This window comes from Oncorhynchus keta, chromosome 16, assembly GCF_023373465.1.
Source record: "Oncorhynchus keta strain PuntledgeMale-10-30-2019 chromosome 16, Oket_V2, whole genome shotgun sequence".
NCBI classification, from domain to species: domain Eukaryota; kingdom Metazoa; phylum Chordata; class Actinopteri; order Salmoniformes; family Salmonidae; genus Oncorhynchus; species Oncorhynchus keta.
The window spans coordinates 6,986,035-7,004,205 of NC_068436.1; the positions used below are offsets into that span (position 1 = coordinate 6,986,035).

The window sequence follows — 18,171 nt, forward strand, 5'->3', positions numbered from 1 at the left end:
CAGGGATAATGAAGTGGAAGGAAGTGGTGGGGGATAAAGAAGGGGAAGGAAGAGGTCAGGGATAATGAAGAGGAAGGGAGAGGTCAGGGATAAAGAAGAGGAAGGAAGAGGTCAGGGATAATGAAGAGGAATGAAGTGGTGGGGGATAAAGAAGAGGAAGGAAGTGGTGGGGAATAAAGAAGAGGAAGGAAGAGGTCAGGGATAAAGAAGAGGAAGGAAGAGGTCAGGGATAATGAAGAGGAAGGAAGTCGTGGGGGTTAAAGAAGAGGAAGGAAGAGGTCAGGGATAATGAAGAGGAATGAAGTGGTGGGGGATAAAGAAGAGGAAGGAAGTGGTGGGGAATAAAGAAGAGGAAGGAAGAGGTCAGGGATAATGAAGAGGAAGGAAGTGGTGGGTGATAAAGAGGAGGAAGGAAGAGGTCAGGGATAATGAAGAGGAAGGAAGAAGTCAGGGATAATGAAGAGGAATGAAGTGGTGGGGGATAAAGAAGAGGAAGGAAGTGGTGGGGAATAAAGAAGAGGAAGGAAGAGGTCAGGGATAATGAAGAGGAAGGAAGAGGTCAGGGATAATAAAGAGGAATGAAGTGGTGGGGGATAAAGAAGAGGAAGGAAGTGGTGGGGAATAAAGACGAGGAAGGAAGAGGTCAGGGATAAAGAAGAGGAAGGAAGAGGTCAGGGATAATGAAGAGGAAGGAAGAGATGGGTGATAAAGAAGAGGAAGGAATAGGTCAGGGATAATGAAGAGGAAGGAAGTAGTGGGGGTTAAAGAAGAGGAAGGAAGAGATGGGTGATAAAGAAGAGGAAGGAAGAGGTCAGGGATAATGAAGAGTAAGGAAGTGGTGGGTGATAAAGAAGAGGAAGGAAGAGGTCAGGGATAAAGAAGATGAAGGAAATGGTGGGTGATAAAGAAGAGGAATAAATTGGTTGGGGATAAAGAAGAGGAAGGAAGAGGTCAGTGATAAAGAAGAGGAAGGAAGAGGTCAGGGATAATGAAGAGGAATGAAGTGGTGGGGGATAAAGAAGAGGAACGAAGAGGTCAGGGATAAAGAAGAGGAATGAAGTGGTGGGGAATAAAGAAGAGGAAGGAGGAGGTCAGTGATAAAGAAGAGGAAGGAAGTGGTGGGGAATAAAGAAGAGGAAGGAAGAGGTCAGGGATAATGAAGAGGAAGGAAGTGGTGGGTGATAAAGAAGAGGAAGGAAGAGGTCAGGGATAAAGAAGAGGAAGGAAGTGGTGGGTGATAAAGAAGAGGAATAAAGTGGTTGGGGATAAAGAAGAGGAAGGAAGAGGTCAGTGATAAAGAAGAGGAAGGAAGAGGTCAGGGATAATGAAGAGGAATTAAGTGGTGGGGGATAAAGAAGAGGAAGGAAGAGGTCAGGGATAAAGAAGAGGAATGAAGTGGTGGGGAATAAAGAAGAGGAAGGAGGAGGTCAGTGATAAAGAAGAGGAAGGAAGTGGTGGGGAATAAAGAAGAGGAAGGAAGAGGTCAGGGATAATGAAGAGGAAGGAAGTGATGGGTGATAAAGAAGAGGAAGGAAGAGGTCAGGGATAATGAAGAGGAAGGAAGAGGTCAGGGATAAAGAAGAGGAAGGAAGAGGTCAGGGATAATGAAGAGGAATGAAGTGGTGGGGGATAAAGAAGAGGAAGGAAGTGGTGGGGATAAAGAAGAGGAAGGAAGAGGTCAGGGATAATGAAGAGGAATGAAGTGGTGGGGGATAAAGAAGAGGAAGGAAGTGGTGGGGAATAAAGAAGAGGAAGGAAGAGGTCAGGGATAAAGAAGAGGAAGGAAGAGGTCAGGGATAAAGAAGAGGAAGGAAGAGGTCAGGGATAATGAAGAGGAAGGAAGAGATGGGTGATAAAGAAGAGGAAGGAAGAGGTCAGGGATAATGAAGAGGAAGGAAGTGGTGGGGGATAAAGAAAATGAAAAGGGTACTTGAGTATTGAAGACAGAGAGACGTATATATATATATATATATATATATATATATATATATATATATATATACAGTATATCACAAAAGTGAGTACACCCCTCACAATTTTTTTAATATTTCAGTATATATTTTCATGTGACAACACTGAAGAAACGACACTTTGCTACAATGTAAAGTAGTGAGCTTGTATAACAGTGTAAATTTGCTGTCCGCTCAAAATAACTCAACACACAGCCATTAATGTCTAAACCTCTGGCAACAAAAGTGAGTACAGTGAAAATGTCCAAATTGGGCCCAAAGTGTCAATAATTTTGTGTGGCCACCATCATTTTCCAGCACTGCCTTAACCAGTTGAAGCTAGGGGGGCGCTAATTTCATTATTGGATAAAAAAAACGTGCCCGTTTTAAGCGCAATATTTTGTCACAAAAAGATGCTCGACTATGCATATAATTGCCAGCTTTGGAAAGAAAACACTCTGACGTCTTCAAAACTGCAAAGATATTATCTGTGGGTGCCCCAGAACTGATCTTACAGGCGAAACCACGATGCAACTTCAAACAGGAAATGAGCAGGATTTTTGAGGCTCTGTTTTCCATTGTCTCCTTATATGGCTGTGAAAGCGCCACGAATTAGCCTGCCCTTTCTATCGTTTCTCCAAGTTGTCTGCAGCATTGTGACGTATTTGTAGGCATATCATTGGAAGATTGGCCATAAGAGACTACATTTACCAGGGGTCCGCCCAGTGTCCTTTGTTGAAATTGTTGGGTCTGGAGACATGCTTGGCCAGTCCATCACCTTTGCCCTCAGCTTTTTTAGCAAGGCAGTGGTCGTCTTGGAGGTGTATTTGGGGTCGTTATCATGTTGGAATACTGCCCTGCGGCCCAGTCTCCGAAGGGAGGGGATCATGCTCTGCTTCAATATGTCACAGTACATGTTGGCATTCATGGTTCCCTCAATGAACTGTAGCTCCCCAGTGCCGGCAGCACTCATGCAGTCCCAGACCATGACACTCCCACCACCATACTTGACTGTAGGCAAGACACACTTGTCTTGGTAAACCTCACCTGGTTGCCGCCACACACGCTTGACACCATCTGAACCAAATAAGTTTATCTTGGTCTCATCAGACCACAGGACATGGTTCCAGTAATCCATGTCCTTAGTCTGCTTGTCTTCAGCAAACTGTTGGCGGGCTTTCTTGTGCATCATCTTTAGAAGAGGCTTCCTTCTGGGACGACAGCCATGCAGACCAATTTTATGCAGTGTACGGCGTATGGTCTGAGCACTGACAGGCTGACCCCCCACCCCTTCAACCTCTGCAGCAATGCTGGCAGCACTCATACGTCTATTTCCCAAAGACAACCTATGGATATGACGCTGAGCACGTGCACTCAACTTTTTTGGTCGACATGGCGACATGGCGAGGCCTGTTCTGAGTGGAACCTGTCCAGTTAAACCTCTGTATGGTCTTGGCCACCGTGCTGCAGCTCAGTTTCAGGGTCTTGGCAATCTTCTTATAGCCCAGGCCATCTTTATGGAATTAAATGCTAATTAATTACATAAAAATCATACAATGTGATCATACAATGTGATTTTCTGGATTTTTGTTTTAGATTCCGTCTCTCACAGTTGAAGTGTACCTATGATAAAAAATTACAGACCTCTACATGCTTTGTAAGTAGGAAAACCTGCAAAATCGGCAGTGTATCAAATACTGTTCTCCCCACTGTATATCCACAATGAAACGAGTCCTATATCGACATAACTTGAAAAGGTGCTCAGCAAGGAAGAAGCCACTGCTCCAAAACCACCATAAAAAAAGCCAGACTACGGTTTGCAACGGCACATGGGGACAAAGATCGTACTTTTTTGAGAAATGTCCTCTTGTCTGAAGAAACAAAAATAGAACTGTTAGGCTATAATGACCATTGTTATGTTTGGAGGGAAAAAGGGGGACGCTTGCAAGCCGAAGAACACCATCCCAACCGTGAAGCACGGGGGTGGCAGCATCATGTTGCAAGGGTGCATTGCTGCAAGAGGGACTGGTGCACTTCACAAAATAGATGGCATCATTAGGGTGGAAAATTATGTGGATATATTGAAGCAACATCTCAAGACATCAGTGAGGAAGTTAAAGCTTGGTCGCAAATGGGTCTTCCAAATGGACAATGATGACAAGCATACTTCCAAAGTTGTGGCAAAATGGTTTAAGGACAACAAAGTCAAGGTATTGGAGTGGCCATCACAAAGCCCTGACCTCAATCCAATAGAAGCGTGTGACAGCAAGGAGGAATACAAACCTGACTCAGTTACACCAGCTCTATCAGGAGGAATGGGCCAAAATTCACCCAACTTATTTTGTGGGAAGCGTGTGGAAGGCTACCCAGAACGTTTGATCCAAGTTAAACAATTTAAAGGCAATGCTACCAAATACTAATTGAGTGTGTGTAAACTTCTGACCCACTGGGAATGTGATGAAATAAATAAAAGCTGAAATAAATCACTCTCTACTATTATTCTGACATTTTATATTCTTAAAATAAACTGGTGATCCTCACTGACCTAAGACAGGGAATTGTTACTAGGATTAAAAGTCAGGAATTGTAAAAAAAAAAAAAACTGAGTTTAAATGTATTTTGCTAAGGTGTATGCAAACTTCCGACTTCAACTGTATGTATTTCATTTATTTAACTAGGCAAGTCAGTTAAGAACAAATTATTATTTACAATGAAGGCCTACCCAGGCCAAGCCCTGACACAGGACCAATTGTGCGCCGCCCTAGGGACTCCTGTAACGGCTTCTAGAAGTAGTGAGTGGAGGAGTCAGGCGCAGAGAGCAGGGTTGTGCAAAGATGTGGATCTTTTACTTCCAAAAAACAGAGAGACTGTCACACCACACACACAAGGGTGCATGAAGACCCAGTCCAACAAACAGGACGAAACTGTTTGGAAAAAATGGAATCCACAAAATATTGACACACCATAAACAGAAAAACAAGCCCGCACAAAAGCCGACGGGCCCAACACAAAACCCAAACAAGAAACAGGTGAAACTAATCAGACAAAACTAAATGAAACAGAAAAGGGGATCGGTAGCAGTTAGTAGGCCGGCGACGACGAACACCGAGCGCCACCCGAACAGGACGAGGTGGGATTCGTGACAACTCCCAATCACGGCCGGTTGTGATACAGCCTGGAATCAAACCAGGTCTGTAGTGACGCCTCTAGAACTGAGATGCAGTCCCTTAGACAGCTGCGCCACTCGGGAGCCCTATAAACAGCAACACACTGGGCACACACTCGTTGAATCAACGTTGCTTCCATGCCATTTCAATGAAATTATGTTTGAACAAACAAGGAATAGACGCTGAATTGACGTCTGTGCCCAGTGGGAACGGAATAGGCTAAATAATAGGGGCCCAGAAAAGTGCTCTATTTTCATTTTCAATGAACAAATTCCACAGATGAAATGCCTCTGTATCCCTCCCTTTCTATTAAGTCTCTCTCTACCTCTCTCTCTCCCCCCTCCGTCCATCCCCAAAGGAGTGATGATAACAGCAGAATTATAACTGAACCGAGAGCATCCTGACCGGTTGCATCACTGCCTGTTACGGCAATTGCTCAGCCTCCGACTGCAAGGCACTTGAGGGTAGTGCGTACGGCCCAGTACATCACTGGGGCAAAGCTGCCTGCCATCCAGGACCTCTACACCAGGCGGTGTCAGAGGAAGGCCCTGAAAATTGTCAAGGACCCCAGCCACCCCAGTCATAGACTGTTTTCTCTACTCCCACATGGCAAGCGGTACTGGAGTGCCAAGTCTAGGACGAAAAGGCTTCTCAACAGATTTTACCCCCAAGCCATAAGACTCCTGAACAGGTAACCAATGGTTACTCAGACTATTTGCATTGTGTGCCCCCCCAACCCCTCTTTTATGCTGCTGCTACTCTCTGTTTATCTTATATGCATAGTCACTTTAACTATACATTCATGTACATACTATCTCAATTGGGCCGACCAACCAGTGCTCCCACACATTGGCTAACCGGGCTATCTGCATTGTGTCCCACCACCCACCAACCCCTCTTTTACGCTACTGCTACTCTCTGTTCATTATATATGCATACCTACATGTACATGCTACCTCAATCAGCCTGACTAACCGGTGTCTGTATAGAGCCTCGCTACTGTTATTTTCAAATGTATTTTTACTGTTGTTTTATTTCTTTACTTACCTACACACACACACACACTTTTTTTTCTCCGCACTATTGGTTAGAGCCTGTAAGTAAGCATTTCACTGTAATACCTGTTGTATTGGGCGCACGTGACAAATACAATTAGATTTGAACCACACAACACAATCCAAACCTTTCATTAAGTTTGCTCACTGCTCCAGGGTGTATTGATAGACACACATCACACACACAGACAGATGTTCTTGTCTATTAATGTTCTGTATTATGTCATGTTTCGTGTGGACCCCAGGAAGAGTAGCTGCTACTTTCGCAACAGCTAATGGGGATCCTAATAAAATACCAAATACACACAAACACACACACACACACACACACACAGGCAAGCCTACTTGAAGAGGAGTTGACGATTTTCCCTTTTTTATTACCCTAGTTGACTGGAGGTGATGTTGAGACTGATTTACGGCCGATGTTAAGTGGGTTATGACGAGAACTAAGGAGAACGTTGCTTAGCCAGGCCTCGCTCTCTAATCCACTTCTTCCTAACAAAAAATGGGACCCCCAGGTCATGCAATCCCGCGGCCCTCACCTGAGTTTACCCACCATCCTCCTTGCTCCTGACAACATGCCCTATCCCCCCACCACTGTTTGACTCCTAGTGTTGTCAGTCGCCGCGGCAACGGACATCAACAGGAGCATGCAGCTTTTTTGGCCAAGGCTCACTGGTAAGAGTTGACAAAGATGTCGATCGCAATGTGACTTTCTGGTTATCGTTTTGAAGCATTGCGGTGCTGTTTTAAACATGTTCTTATGCTGAGGGAACGGTACCAATTCCCTTGTTAGGCAAGCTGTGCTTTGTGTAGTGTAGCGAGGCAAACTCTGTGGTAACAGACTGGTTCCCGGCGGTCGGTTTTGTAGAAATTCCGACTGACAAGACATCATGAAAAGTTTGAGCATGTCAACCAAGGTTACACATATCCAACTTAGAAAGCTATGCAACTAAAGAAGATAGGGACAACGTCTACAGAGGAGAATGAGAAAGCAGATTACTGGTATTCATTGAGTGATGCGTCATGTACACAATAGAGTCGATACGGCCACCGTGCCAATGTCTCTGTAGAAATGTGAACAGGGGTTTCAAGGAGGTAGTTAATGACTAGCTTCTCCGCTGCAACAGTGTCAGAGAGTAACAATGTGTCAAATGCAGTGGCGTTCGCAGTGGTGGCGGATTTCAAATACTTAATAAACATATCAGCCAGCCGCTGTTCAATTTCACACACGGTAGCAGTGGACACCTGGTGTGTGGCACTAAACCCACATTCAAATCACCTATAGCTGCACTGATCTTACAGAAGGAGCCTACCGGGCCAAGTCAAAAATGGGGTCCCGGCCGGTCTCAAAGTAGCGCCAGTCGCACTTTTCCGATGTGAAAACTCTGGGGGCTAATGATACTACCAGATCACTGGATTTTGATAATTTAACCTTTATATAACTAGGCAAGACAGTTAAGAACAAATTCTTATTTAAAATGACGGCCTATGACGGCCTACACCGGCCAAACCTGGACGACACTGGGCCATTTGTGCGCCAGCCTATGGGACTCCAATCACGGCCGGATGTGTTGCTGCCTGGATGGGGAAGAAGGACTCAGACATCTCATCCCACTTCACGGATGCAAACTTTACACTGTTTCAAAGAGTGGAACTGTTGCTGCTTTGTTTAAGAGCTTTTGGGATTTGCATTAGATGCAACAGCCAATATCAAAAACATTTTTGCACCATTTGTTGTCCAAGCAAGGAGTCTACACCGCATGGGCCTGTAAGCATGGGCCTGTAATGGGGCGCCAGGTAGCCTAGTGGTTAGAGCGATGGTCTAGTAACCGAAATGTTGATAGATTGAATCACTGAGCTGACAAGGTAAAAAGCTGTCGTTCTGCCCCTGAACAAGGCTGTTAACCCACTGTTACTAGGCCGTGATTGAAAATAGGAATTTGTTCTTAACTGACTTGTCTAGTTAAATAAAGGTAAAATGAAAAAAATATTGTAATATTGGGTATTGAGTGCCATGGTCTGGCAGTATTTAGATTTTCATACCATACAATTCCTGTACCATACCGGAGTAAACTTTTTTGTGTGGGGGCGCACAATGCTAATTTTAACAGCAGGGATGTTGATTCAGGAGGGGATTGATTGTCTCCGCTGTAACCAAAAGAGTTGATCTTGAAAGCTGATCAAGTCTCTTGATCAGCTTGCAAGTCTCACTGATCTAGCAAGTTACCAAACCATGAGCCATGAGCTGCAGATCATTTATTTGGCACATCTCATTTTTTTTTACGGTATTGAAAATCATACAGTTGTTATTTCAAAATACCCCGGTATACCCTATACTGCCCAAGCCTATTGAATGTGTCTCTCAAAAACAGGTGGTGTTGACGTCTTTATGGAACAGCATGACAGCTCACTTTGATATATATATTTTTTTTCCCCCCCTTTTCTCCCCAATTTCGTGGTATACAATTATTTTAGTAGCTACTATCTTGTCTCATCGCTACAACTCCCGTACGGGCTTGGGAGAGACGAAGGTTGAAAGTCATGCATCCTCCGATACACAACCCAACCAAGCCGCACTGCTTCTTAACACAGCGCGCATCCAACCCGGAAGCCAGCCGCACCAATGTGTCAGAGGAAACACTGTGCACCTGGCAACCTTGGGTAGCAACAGAAGTTGACTGCTGCAACTAGATCTAACAAATTGACCTGGTGCCAATAAGTTCTCATTCCAATCCTTGTGATGTAAATACAATACACTACATTCTGGCAATACTTTGTTTCCCACGTGCATCCAGCAAAAGGAACCTTGAACTTTACAAGACAGGTCTAAAATGGGACTCTTCTTCTGTCTGGTTGTCACGAACGTCATCAGAGAAATGACCAGACCAAGGTGCAGCGTGGTGAGCGTACATTTTCCTTTATTAAGAATGTCATCAACAAAACAAGACAAAACAACACCAAAAACTAACGTGCATCTTCCTAGAGCTATACAGGCCACTAACAAAGACAACTACCCACAACTAAGGTGGGAAAACAGGCTGTCTAAGTTTGATTTCCAATCAGAGACAACGATAGACAGCTGTCCCTGATTGAGAACCATACCCGGCCAAAACATAGAAACAGAAAACAGAGAGAAATAAAGAAACTAGAATGCCCACCCTAGTCACACCCTGGCCTAACCAAAATAGAAAATAATAGCCTCTCTATGGCCAGGGCGTGACACTGGTACACTCCAATGACAGATATTGGGCAGCAGGTTGTCAGAGAGGTGAACAAACAGCTGTCCATTGACAGATTATTAGTGAATACTAGACCTGTGTCATATATGAATAAATTCATGAATTTGTATGTCTTATGTTATGACTATATCATGTCTCTCTTTTGCTGTGGAATCTCTTTGAACGCAGTGCAAATTTTGTACCTAATACACATTTCTGTGTAAACACACAATACAGTACTATCTAATCGAATCTAAATATTTTAAACACTGTTTTATACCTTAGAGTTGCTGTTGGTTCGGTGTGTCTAGTACAACAGAACGGTCTCAAAAATTACAAACCTCAATCTCGTTTGACCCAGAGTTCAATTGGGATTTAAAATGTCTTCCCCTCTCGATGAAATTCAAACTGCAATTAAAAATATCAATTTCCCTCCAAAAAGAAGATTTTGTCTTTTGTTTTTTTCACTGAGCTCTCTAATTTGACGTCACCGTGCTGTGTACCAATTTCCGTTAAAGAGGTTTAGCAACAAAGCCAGTGGGATATTTAGGGGCCGTAAACGCTTGTCGCAAATGGAGACATACGCAAAGCACTTAATGCCGTATTATATGCTTAGAAATCAGGTATTACGCTTGGAGCTACAGCAACACACTCTGGAGGGGCAGTGGGGTTTGGATTCTACGATGATCCAAAATAACATTTCATGAAACGAAAACAAACATGGGAACTTGAATTTTGAATCTGAATGATTTACCTAAACATCATTGAAACTTAATCTGTATACATGAAAAGACATGAATTTGTCAGTATACGAATGGCTTGTAAGACCATATATAGCTTTTACACCAGACTCTATAATCAGACTCTGTAGTATAGACATACAGTGCATTCGGGAAGTATTCAGACCCTTTGGCTTCATCCACATTTTGTTACGTTGCAGCCTTATTATAAAATGGGTGACATTGCTTTTTCTTCCTCATCAATCTACACATACAGTACCAGTCGAAGGTTTGGACACACCTACTCATTCAAGGGTTTTTCTTTATTTTTACTATTTTCTACATTGTAGAATAATAGTGAAGACATCAAAACTATGAAATAACACATGTGGAATTGGAGTAACCAAAAAAGTGTTAAACATATCAACATGTATTTTGTATTTGTTGCCTTGATGACATCATTGCACACTCTTTGCATTCTATCAACCAGCTTCACCTGGAATACTTTTCCAACCGTCTTGAAGGAGTACGCACATACGCTGAGCACTTGTTGGCTGCTTTTCCTTCATTATGCGGTACAACTCATCCAAAACCATCTCAATTGGGTTGAGGTTGGATGATTGAGGTTGGATGATCACTCTCCTTCTTGGTCAAATAGCCCTTACACACCCTGGAGTTGTGTTCGGCCATTGTCCTGTTGAAAAACGGATGATAGTCCCACTGGGTGCAAATTAGATGGGATGGCGTATCTCCGCAGAATGCTGTGGTAGCCATGCTGGATAAGTGTGCCTTGAATTCTAAATAAATCACAGACACTGTCCCCAGCAAAGCATTCCCACACCATCACACCTCCTCTTCCATACTTCACGGTGGGAACCACACATGCGGAGATTATCCTTTCAACTACTCTGCATCTCACAAAGACACGGCGGTTGGAACCAAACAGCTCAAATTTGGACTCACCAGACCAAAGGACAGATTTCTACCGGTCTAATGTCCATTGCTTATGTTTGAACTCTGTGAAGCATTTATTTGGGCTGCAATTTCTGAGGCTGGTAACTCTAATGAACTTATCTTCTGCAGCAGAAGTAACTCTGGGTCTTCCTTTCCTGTGGCGGTCCTCATGAGAGCCCGTTTCATCATAGCGCTTGATGGTTTTTGTGACTGCACTTCTTGAAATTTTCCGCATCAACTGACCTTCATGTCTTAAAGTAACGATGGACTGTCTTTTCTATTTGCTTATTTGAGCTGCCATATTATGGACTTGGTTTTTTACCAAATAGGGCTATCTTCTGTACACCACCCCTACCTTTTCACAACACAACTGATTGGCTCAAATGCATTAAGAAGAAATGAAATTCCACAAATGAACTTTTAACAAGGAATACCTGTTCATTTAAATGCATTCCAGGTGACTACCTCCTGAATCTGGTTGAGAGAATGCCAAGAGTGTGCAAAGCTGTCATCAAGGCAAATGGTGGTTACTTTTAAGAATCTCAAATATACAATATATGTTGATTTGTTTAACGCTTTTTTTGGTTACTACATGATTCCATATGTGTTATTTCATAGTTCTGATGTCCTCACTATTATTCTGCAATGTAGAAAATAATCAAAATTAAGAAAAACCAAGGAATGAGTAGGTGTGTCCAAACTTTTGACTGGTACTTTAATACCCCACAATGACAAAGCAAAACAGTTTTGGGAAATTTTACCGAAATTCTTTAAAAAAAAACAGAAATATCACGTTTACATAAGTATTCAGACCCTTATCTCATTACTTTGTTGAAGCACCTCTGGCAGAGATTACATCCATAAGTATTCTTGGGTATGACGCTTCAAGTTTGTCACATCTGTATTTGGGAAGTTTCTCTAATTCTTCTCTGCCAGGTTGGATGGGGAGCATCGCTCCACACCTATTTTCAGGTCTCTCCAGAGATGTTCGATTTGGTTCAAGTCCGGGCTCTGGCTGGGCCACTCAAGGACTTTCAGAGACAGGTCCTGAAGCCACTCCTGCATTGTCTTGGCTATGTGCGTAGGGTCATTGTCCTGTTGGAAAGTGAACATTCACCCCAGTCTGAGGTCTTGAGCGCTCTGGAGCAGGCTTTCATCAAGGATCTCTCTGTACTTTGCTCCGTTCGTCTTTCCCTTGATCCTGACTAATCTTGGTTTCATCAGACCAGAAAATGTTGTTTCTCACGGTCTGAGAGTCTGAGAGTGCTTTTTGGCAAATTCGTAGCGGGCTGTCATGTGCCTTTTACTGAGGAGTGGCTTCCGTTTGGCCACTCTACCATAAAGGCCTGATTGGTGCTGCAGAGATGGTTGTCCTTCTGAAAGGTTCCCCCATTTCCACAGAGGAAGTCTGGAGCTCTGTCAGAGTGACCATCGTGTTCTTGGTCACCTCCCTGACCAAGGCCCTTCTCCCCCAATTGCTCAATTTGACCAAGCTCTAGGAAGAGTGTTCGTGGTTCCAAACCTTCCATTTAAGAATGATGGAGGCCACTGTATTCTTTGGGACCTGAAATTCTGCAGAAATGTTTTGGTACCCTTCCCCAGATCTGTGCCTCAAGACAATCCTGTCTCTGAGCTCTCGGGACAATTCCTTCAAACACACGGCTTGGATTTTACGCTGACATGCACTGCCAACTCTGGGACCTTATATATACAGGTGTCTGCCTTTCTAAATCATGTCCAATCAGTTGAATTTACTATAGGTAGACATGGGGTGGCAGGTAGCCTAGTGGTTAGAGTGTTGGGCCCGTAACTGAAAAGTTTCTAGTTCGCATCCCTGACAAGGTAAACAGCTGTCGTTCTGCCCCTGAACAAGGCAGTTAACCCACTGTTCCTAGGCAGGTATTGTAAATAAGAATGTGTTCTTAACTGACTTGCTTTGTTAAATAATGTTTTTTTATTCTCAAGAATTATCAATTGAAACAGGATGCACCTGTGTTTAGTAGTAAATAGTATACTTATGAAAATAAGGTATTTCTGTTATTTATTAATTAATACATTTGCCAAAAATTCTAAAAACCAATTTCCACATATTCATTATTATTATTTATTTTTTAATTTATTTCACCTTTATTTAACCAGGTAGGTTAGTTGAGAACACGTTCTCATTTACAACTGCGACCAAGCCAAGATAAAGCATAGCAGTGTGAACAGACAACACAGAGTTACACATGGAGTAAACAATAAACAAGTCAATAACACAGTAGAAAAAAGAAAAAGAATTGTGTGTAGATTGACGAGGAAAACTTTTTTTCGTCCATTTTAGAATAAGGCTGTAATGTAAGAAAATGTGGATAAAGTTAAAGGGTCTAAATACTCTCCCAATGCGCTGTACAGGTATGTCATGTCTTCAAGTTCTCACAAGTTGAATGCCCTAAATCATACACAACACGACAAGTAAACACTGTTGTTGTGCCTGGTGTACCTCAAACACACACACACACACACACACAAGCGTGCATGTAGCATGTATTCAAAACTTTAGCACACAAACAACATTCTGCTTCTGAAAGGATGGAAAGCAATGCAACATCACTGGGTTGAGAGAGAGTGCTTCAGATTAAAGTTCAATGCGCAGTCAATCACACACACACACTCTTCTGCGGCACAGCCATTCCGTTCACTGGCAAAGGGGCAGGCCACATGGGCAGAGGTGGTGGTGGCTTCCACGTTCCCCGGATGCCCAAAATGAGCCTTACTCCACGATTGGGACTTTGCACTTTGTCTGAACTTTACAAAATACTTAAATATCCGCTGAGGAGAAAATAGGCATGATCAGTGTCCCAAATGGCTCGCTATTCTCCTTATGGGCCCTGGTCAACAGTAGTGCACTGCATAGAGAGGGTGCCATTTGGGATGCATGTTAATGGAAACTTGCATGGAATTCAAACCCATTCTGTTATTTCAGTTTATTCCCATGCCTGAGTTTTCCCATACCACTAAAGCCCATTTTGGTCAGCATCAACAAACAGACTTTGGTTGTCTGCGGTTTATCCATAGCTCGCAGACTGCTCGAGGAGTCAAGTCATAATCCGTGTTTACATTGACAAAACGAACCGGCACATGCATTCCATTCCATCCCATAAATAACAACCATGTCAAACATGATGTAGCCTGGTGAGACAACTCCATGCCAATAGACCTAGAAAATACGAAGGAAAAGTGTCAATCAATATAGCTGCCATGAGGCATACGATTTGCCAATGTAGGGTTTTTTCCTTTTTTGGGAGGCTTGAATAGAAAGAAAATTGTGAGGGCTTTGAGTTGGACCATCTTTGAGAACAGAGCAGGGAAATTGCAAACGCTCCTGAAAGGCATAAAACTAAGGATACAGGGAAACAGGCTGGCTGGCCTGCTTAAGGGATGTTAGTATTCGCCAAACGCTGTTGTGGAAACAGTGTTAGAGAGCTACCACATTTTTTCACGTGGCTCAATTGAAGCCTGTCACATAGATCCATTATTAATTACATCATAACAGAGACAATTATTGTTGTGTAGAAAGCTGACAAAAGACTGAATGGATATTCATGTCAGTGGAAATGGTTTCATTCAAAGCAGATATTCTAACTAGGGTTGGGCGGTATTTCATACCTTCATACCGTTCCTGTACCATACCGGGGTATACATAATTGTGCGCCCCTCCCTAGGGGAGTCCCAATCACAGCCGGATGTGACTCAGCCTGGATTTGAACCAGGGTCTGTAGTGATGTCTCTTGCACTGAGAAGCAGTGCCTTAGACCGCTGCACCACTCGGGAGCCAAAATACCTAGCCGGAGCCCTGAGCTGGAAACAATTGATTTGGCACATCTTAGATACTTAATTTATCGTTCGTTTTCAGCAGTGGCGTAGCAAGGATTTGCAACTACAATGACAAAGGAGATAACTGACAAACTAAAGAATAACTTTAGGGTGAGTATGTACAAGGAGAAAATAGGACACCAGCTACTGTGAAGTTGACAACAACGGCTGCCTCTCAACAGTCTAAAGTAGCTTCCTCGACTTGTCTCCTTTCCTTCATCTGCACTGATGTGAAAGGACTGTACTGGACAGGTGAAGCAGTTTAATAATTCGGGACTACCATTAGGACTTTCAGATCAGTGCAAATGAAGCACATGGGACAAGGAGTGGGCACCACTTTAGACTGTTAAGATGCAGCCATTATTGACGCAGAAGGAGGAGAGGGAGCCACGTCAGACTATTGAGATGCACCCAGAGGGACTGCACTTGCTAAATCAATTGAACTCTGTGCACTTAAATGTATCATCCCTCCCGTCCTCAAAGACGTGCTCCCTAAATAAGTATTGTTTTTTTGGTCACAGACTGGGCACCATAAAATGTGATCAAACATGTCACACCAAATTAAAAATATGTGATTTTTTTTCTGCACCTGATGGAATGTTCAATTCTATTTTCTGTATAAACTATTAAAAGACTCACACCCAGGACAAATGATTGTGTAATTGTGTGTATGTTTATATCAAAGGGAAGTGATTATAATGATAAATCAGGATGGAGAGGGGGGTGGGACAAGGAATTACAGGAAGTGTTAATAATAATAATACTCTTCACATTAGGGGGAGGGTCTTAATATGACTGGCACAAATATATTTTTCTTAAATCACTTAAAAGATGCTCTGCGTTTGACATTAGGTCTAGGCTGTGTCAATCAAACGCAACTAATATCATGAAAGGTCAAAGGGAAAAAAAGTAATTTGGGGGGTAAAAAAAAATTGTCATTTATCTAGATTCACATTCCAGTAAACTACTAACCCTCAAATCTGTGTACAATGTGGATTCTTCTAAAATTCCAATCTGTCATTGAATGGCCAGAGCAGCACCGGATCCCAAAGCATGTCCATTTGGGTATTTGGAGAACTCACCAGTCAGTAATAATGTAGGACTAAATGTGTCTTTTCTCAACAGCTTAACTTCTATCTGGCGCACATGTTATCTGTAGCCTATCAAATCACAATGTTATTACTGAAGAGATGTTTTGTATTTTTATGACATGTATGTTATTGCTTCTCACTCAAGAATGTCGTAGGTTCTTATCACAGGGTTACAGCAGTACTGTACTTTGGAATAGAATCATTAAGACATGAAATATCCAAACATAAGTTAAACAACCACGTCACAGTACAATACTATAATACATGTAAAATATACACACTGTACAACATACAACATTATCCTACATTATAATATCAAACACATTCTATATCCAATCTGCCATCTGGTGATCATAGGCAGGACACAGCAGCTCCACTCCGACTCCACTCCGATCCCAATTGATAAAAAAAAGTGCGCACGTGACGCATCTTCCGTCACTTAATCCAATTTTTACATTGAAAAATAAAACGGATAGTTGAAGATGTTCTCATTCAGACATGCCAGTTTAGTTACATGATTGATAGGATGTGAAATGCAAACTCAAACTAAGCATGAAGAGCCTGTGGCGCACATGTCTGCTGAAATACACTGCTGTCCATCCTATAGATTCTCTTGAGTAGCTGCGGGCGGCGCGTGTCAATCTATCTCCGCGAGTCTATTTTTCATTGACCCTCTTTGGCTATTGTTATTGCCTGGGGTATAATATCCTAGGGCATACGATCAGGCTACCAACATTGGCACGGCATCCTCTATAACGCGCGGGTAGCTACCTCCATATGCCACCGGATCATTACTTTCACCGTAGCTTTAAGCTCAAACTAAATTAATTGGGATAGACCCGTGCATTGTATTGCTTTTCATCGATGTAGGTAGTAGGTCTATCACAAATTCTGCACAAATAAGCCTACTTGTTTAGTTAATTTCTACATGTGCGCGCAAACAGCGTATATAGCTTTACCCAAACGCCTGTCCTTTATTGTTGTCATATTACAGACTCAAATGTATCAAAACAAGGTCGTGTCAAATACAACCATTTGAAACTTGTTTATAAACACAATACAATTACTTTGGCTACTCCGACCCCGTGCACAATAGTATACATTACTCACCTGCATTCCTTAGCTTCTTATTCCGGTAGACAGAGAATATCACCAAAAGGTTGCCCAAAATATCAACCACGATAGTGAATATGAGGAAGCACCCCAAAGTTGTAGTCACCCACGGAGGGCGGTTCAACACTTCCTCGTACGGGTCCAGCGACGACCTGTTCAGATAAGACCCATTTATAATCATTGTATATTTTGTAACTTTCCCAATTAGCGAAATAAACGTGCCGCCCGTCCCATAATATGCAGTCTACATTTTGGACACAGGGATGCCGTGTTATTCTCCCGTGGCTTTCCTCCTCTCCATATTGCGCGTTATAAGATCCCGAAGACAACCTTCTGGTTAACCTTCTAGTCACAATGCTCGTGTGTCAGCGTCTACATTTATATGGCTACATGTGTCCCCATCACATTGTTGGTATGTGACATTCAGAGGCAACTTCAGACCTTCCCATGTTAACATGATGTGATTACAGTGGGCCCGTCGTGGTTGGATGACGGGTAAGTGGTAGCCCAGTGATGCCTCTCAGCGGCCGAAAGAGGGAAAAACAGTGGACGGCACGCGGCGGCACTCGTTTCCAAGGGTCCTTTAGAGGCATGTTTGCGAGCTCTCCTCGCAATTATGGCTTCGCTTCCAGCGACTTCGTCGTTCATTTATTCAAGCGTTCACTGATACGTTTTTGTTGTTCTTTCCCACGTTGATTCATTCACAAATAAAGAAACAGGTGACATGCACCTTTTTTAATAAAAGATCAACATAAGGATGTTGACTCGACTGTGCTATTATTAAGATCATCGTGATGATTATGTGTAATATCAATTATTGGAATTATTCCAATTACTGTGATAGAGAAAACACTGTTAATTCAAATAACATAACATTATTTACTAATATTATGGAGAGACAGAAAGATTTAGACAGATGTGCAGATGTCATGTAAATCTCTCTCTCTCTCTCTCTCATATCTGTGTCCCAACAGCAGGCGTTGTAAAGAGTAATCCACATGATTAGTATCTACAGAATATCAAGATAAACTACAAACTCTAACACAG

The 18,171-nt window shown here is 42.7% G+C and overlaps 1 protein-coding gene across 2 annotated transcripts in view; it reads right to left on the reverse strand.

The window, feature by feature from the left end:
• The window catches only part of LOC118395422 (melatonin receptor type 1A-A), a 58,510-nt gene extending 40,709 nt beyond the window's left edge, over positions 1-17,801 (reverse strand). Inside the window, exons 1-2 of one of the 2 annotated variants that reach the window (XM_035789221.2) lie at positions 17,373-17,801; positions 17,122-17,276 (exon numbers count right to left, since the gene is read on the reverse strand). In XM_035789221.2, the coding sequence (XP_035645114.2) occupies positions 17,122-17,276; positions 17,373-17,374 (157 nt within the window). In that variant the 5' untranslated portion in view covers positions 17,375-17,801. Of the gene's footprint in view, positions 1-17,121 lie in introns of both variants that reach the window. The other variant, XM_035789220.2, reaches the window with a different exon arrangement.
• Between the last annotated feature and the right edge of the window lie 370 nt (positions 17,802-18,171).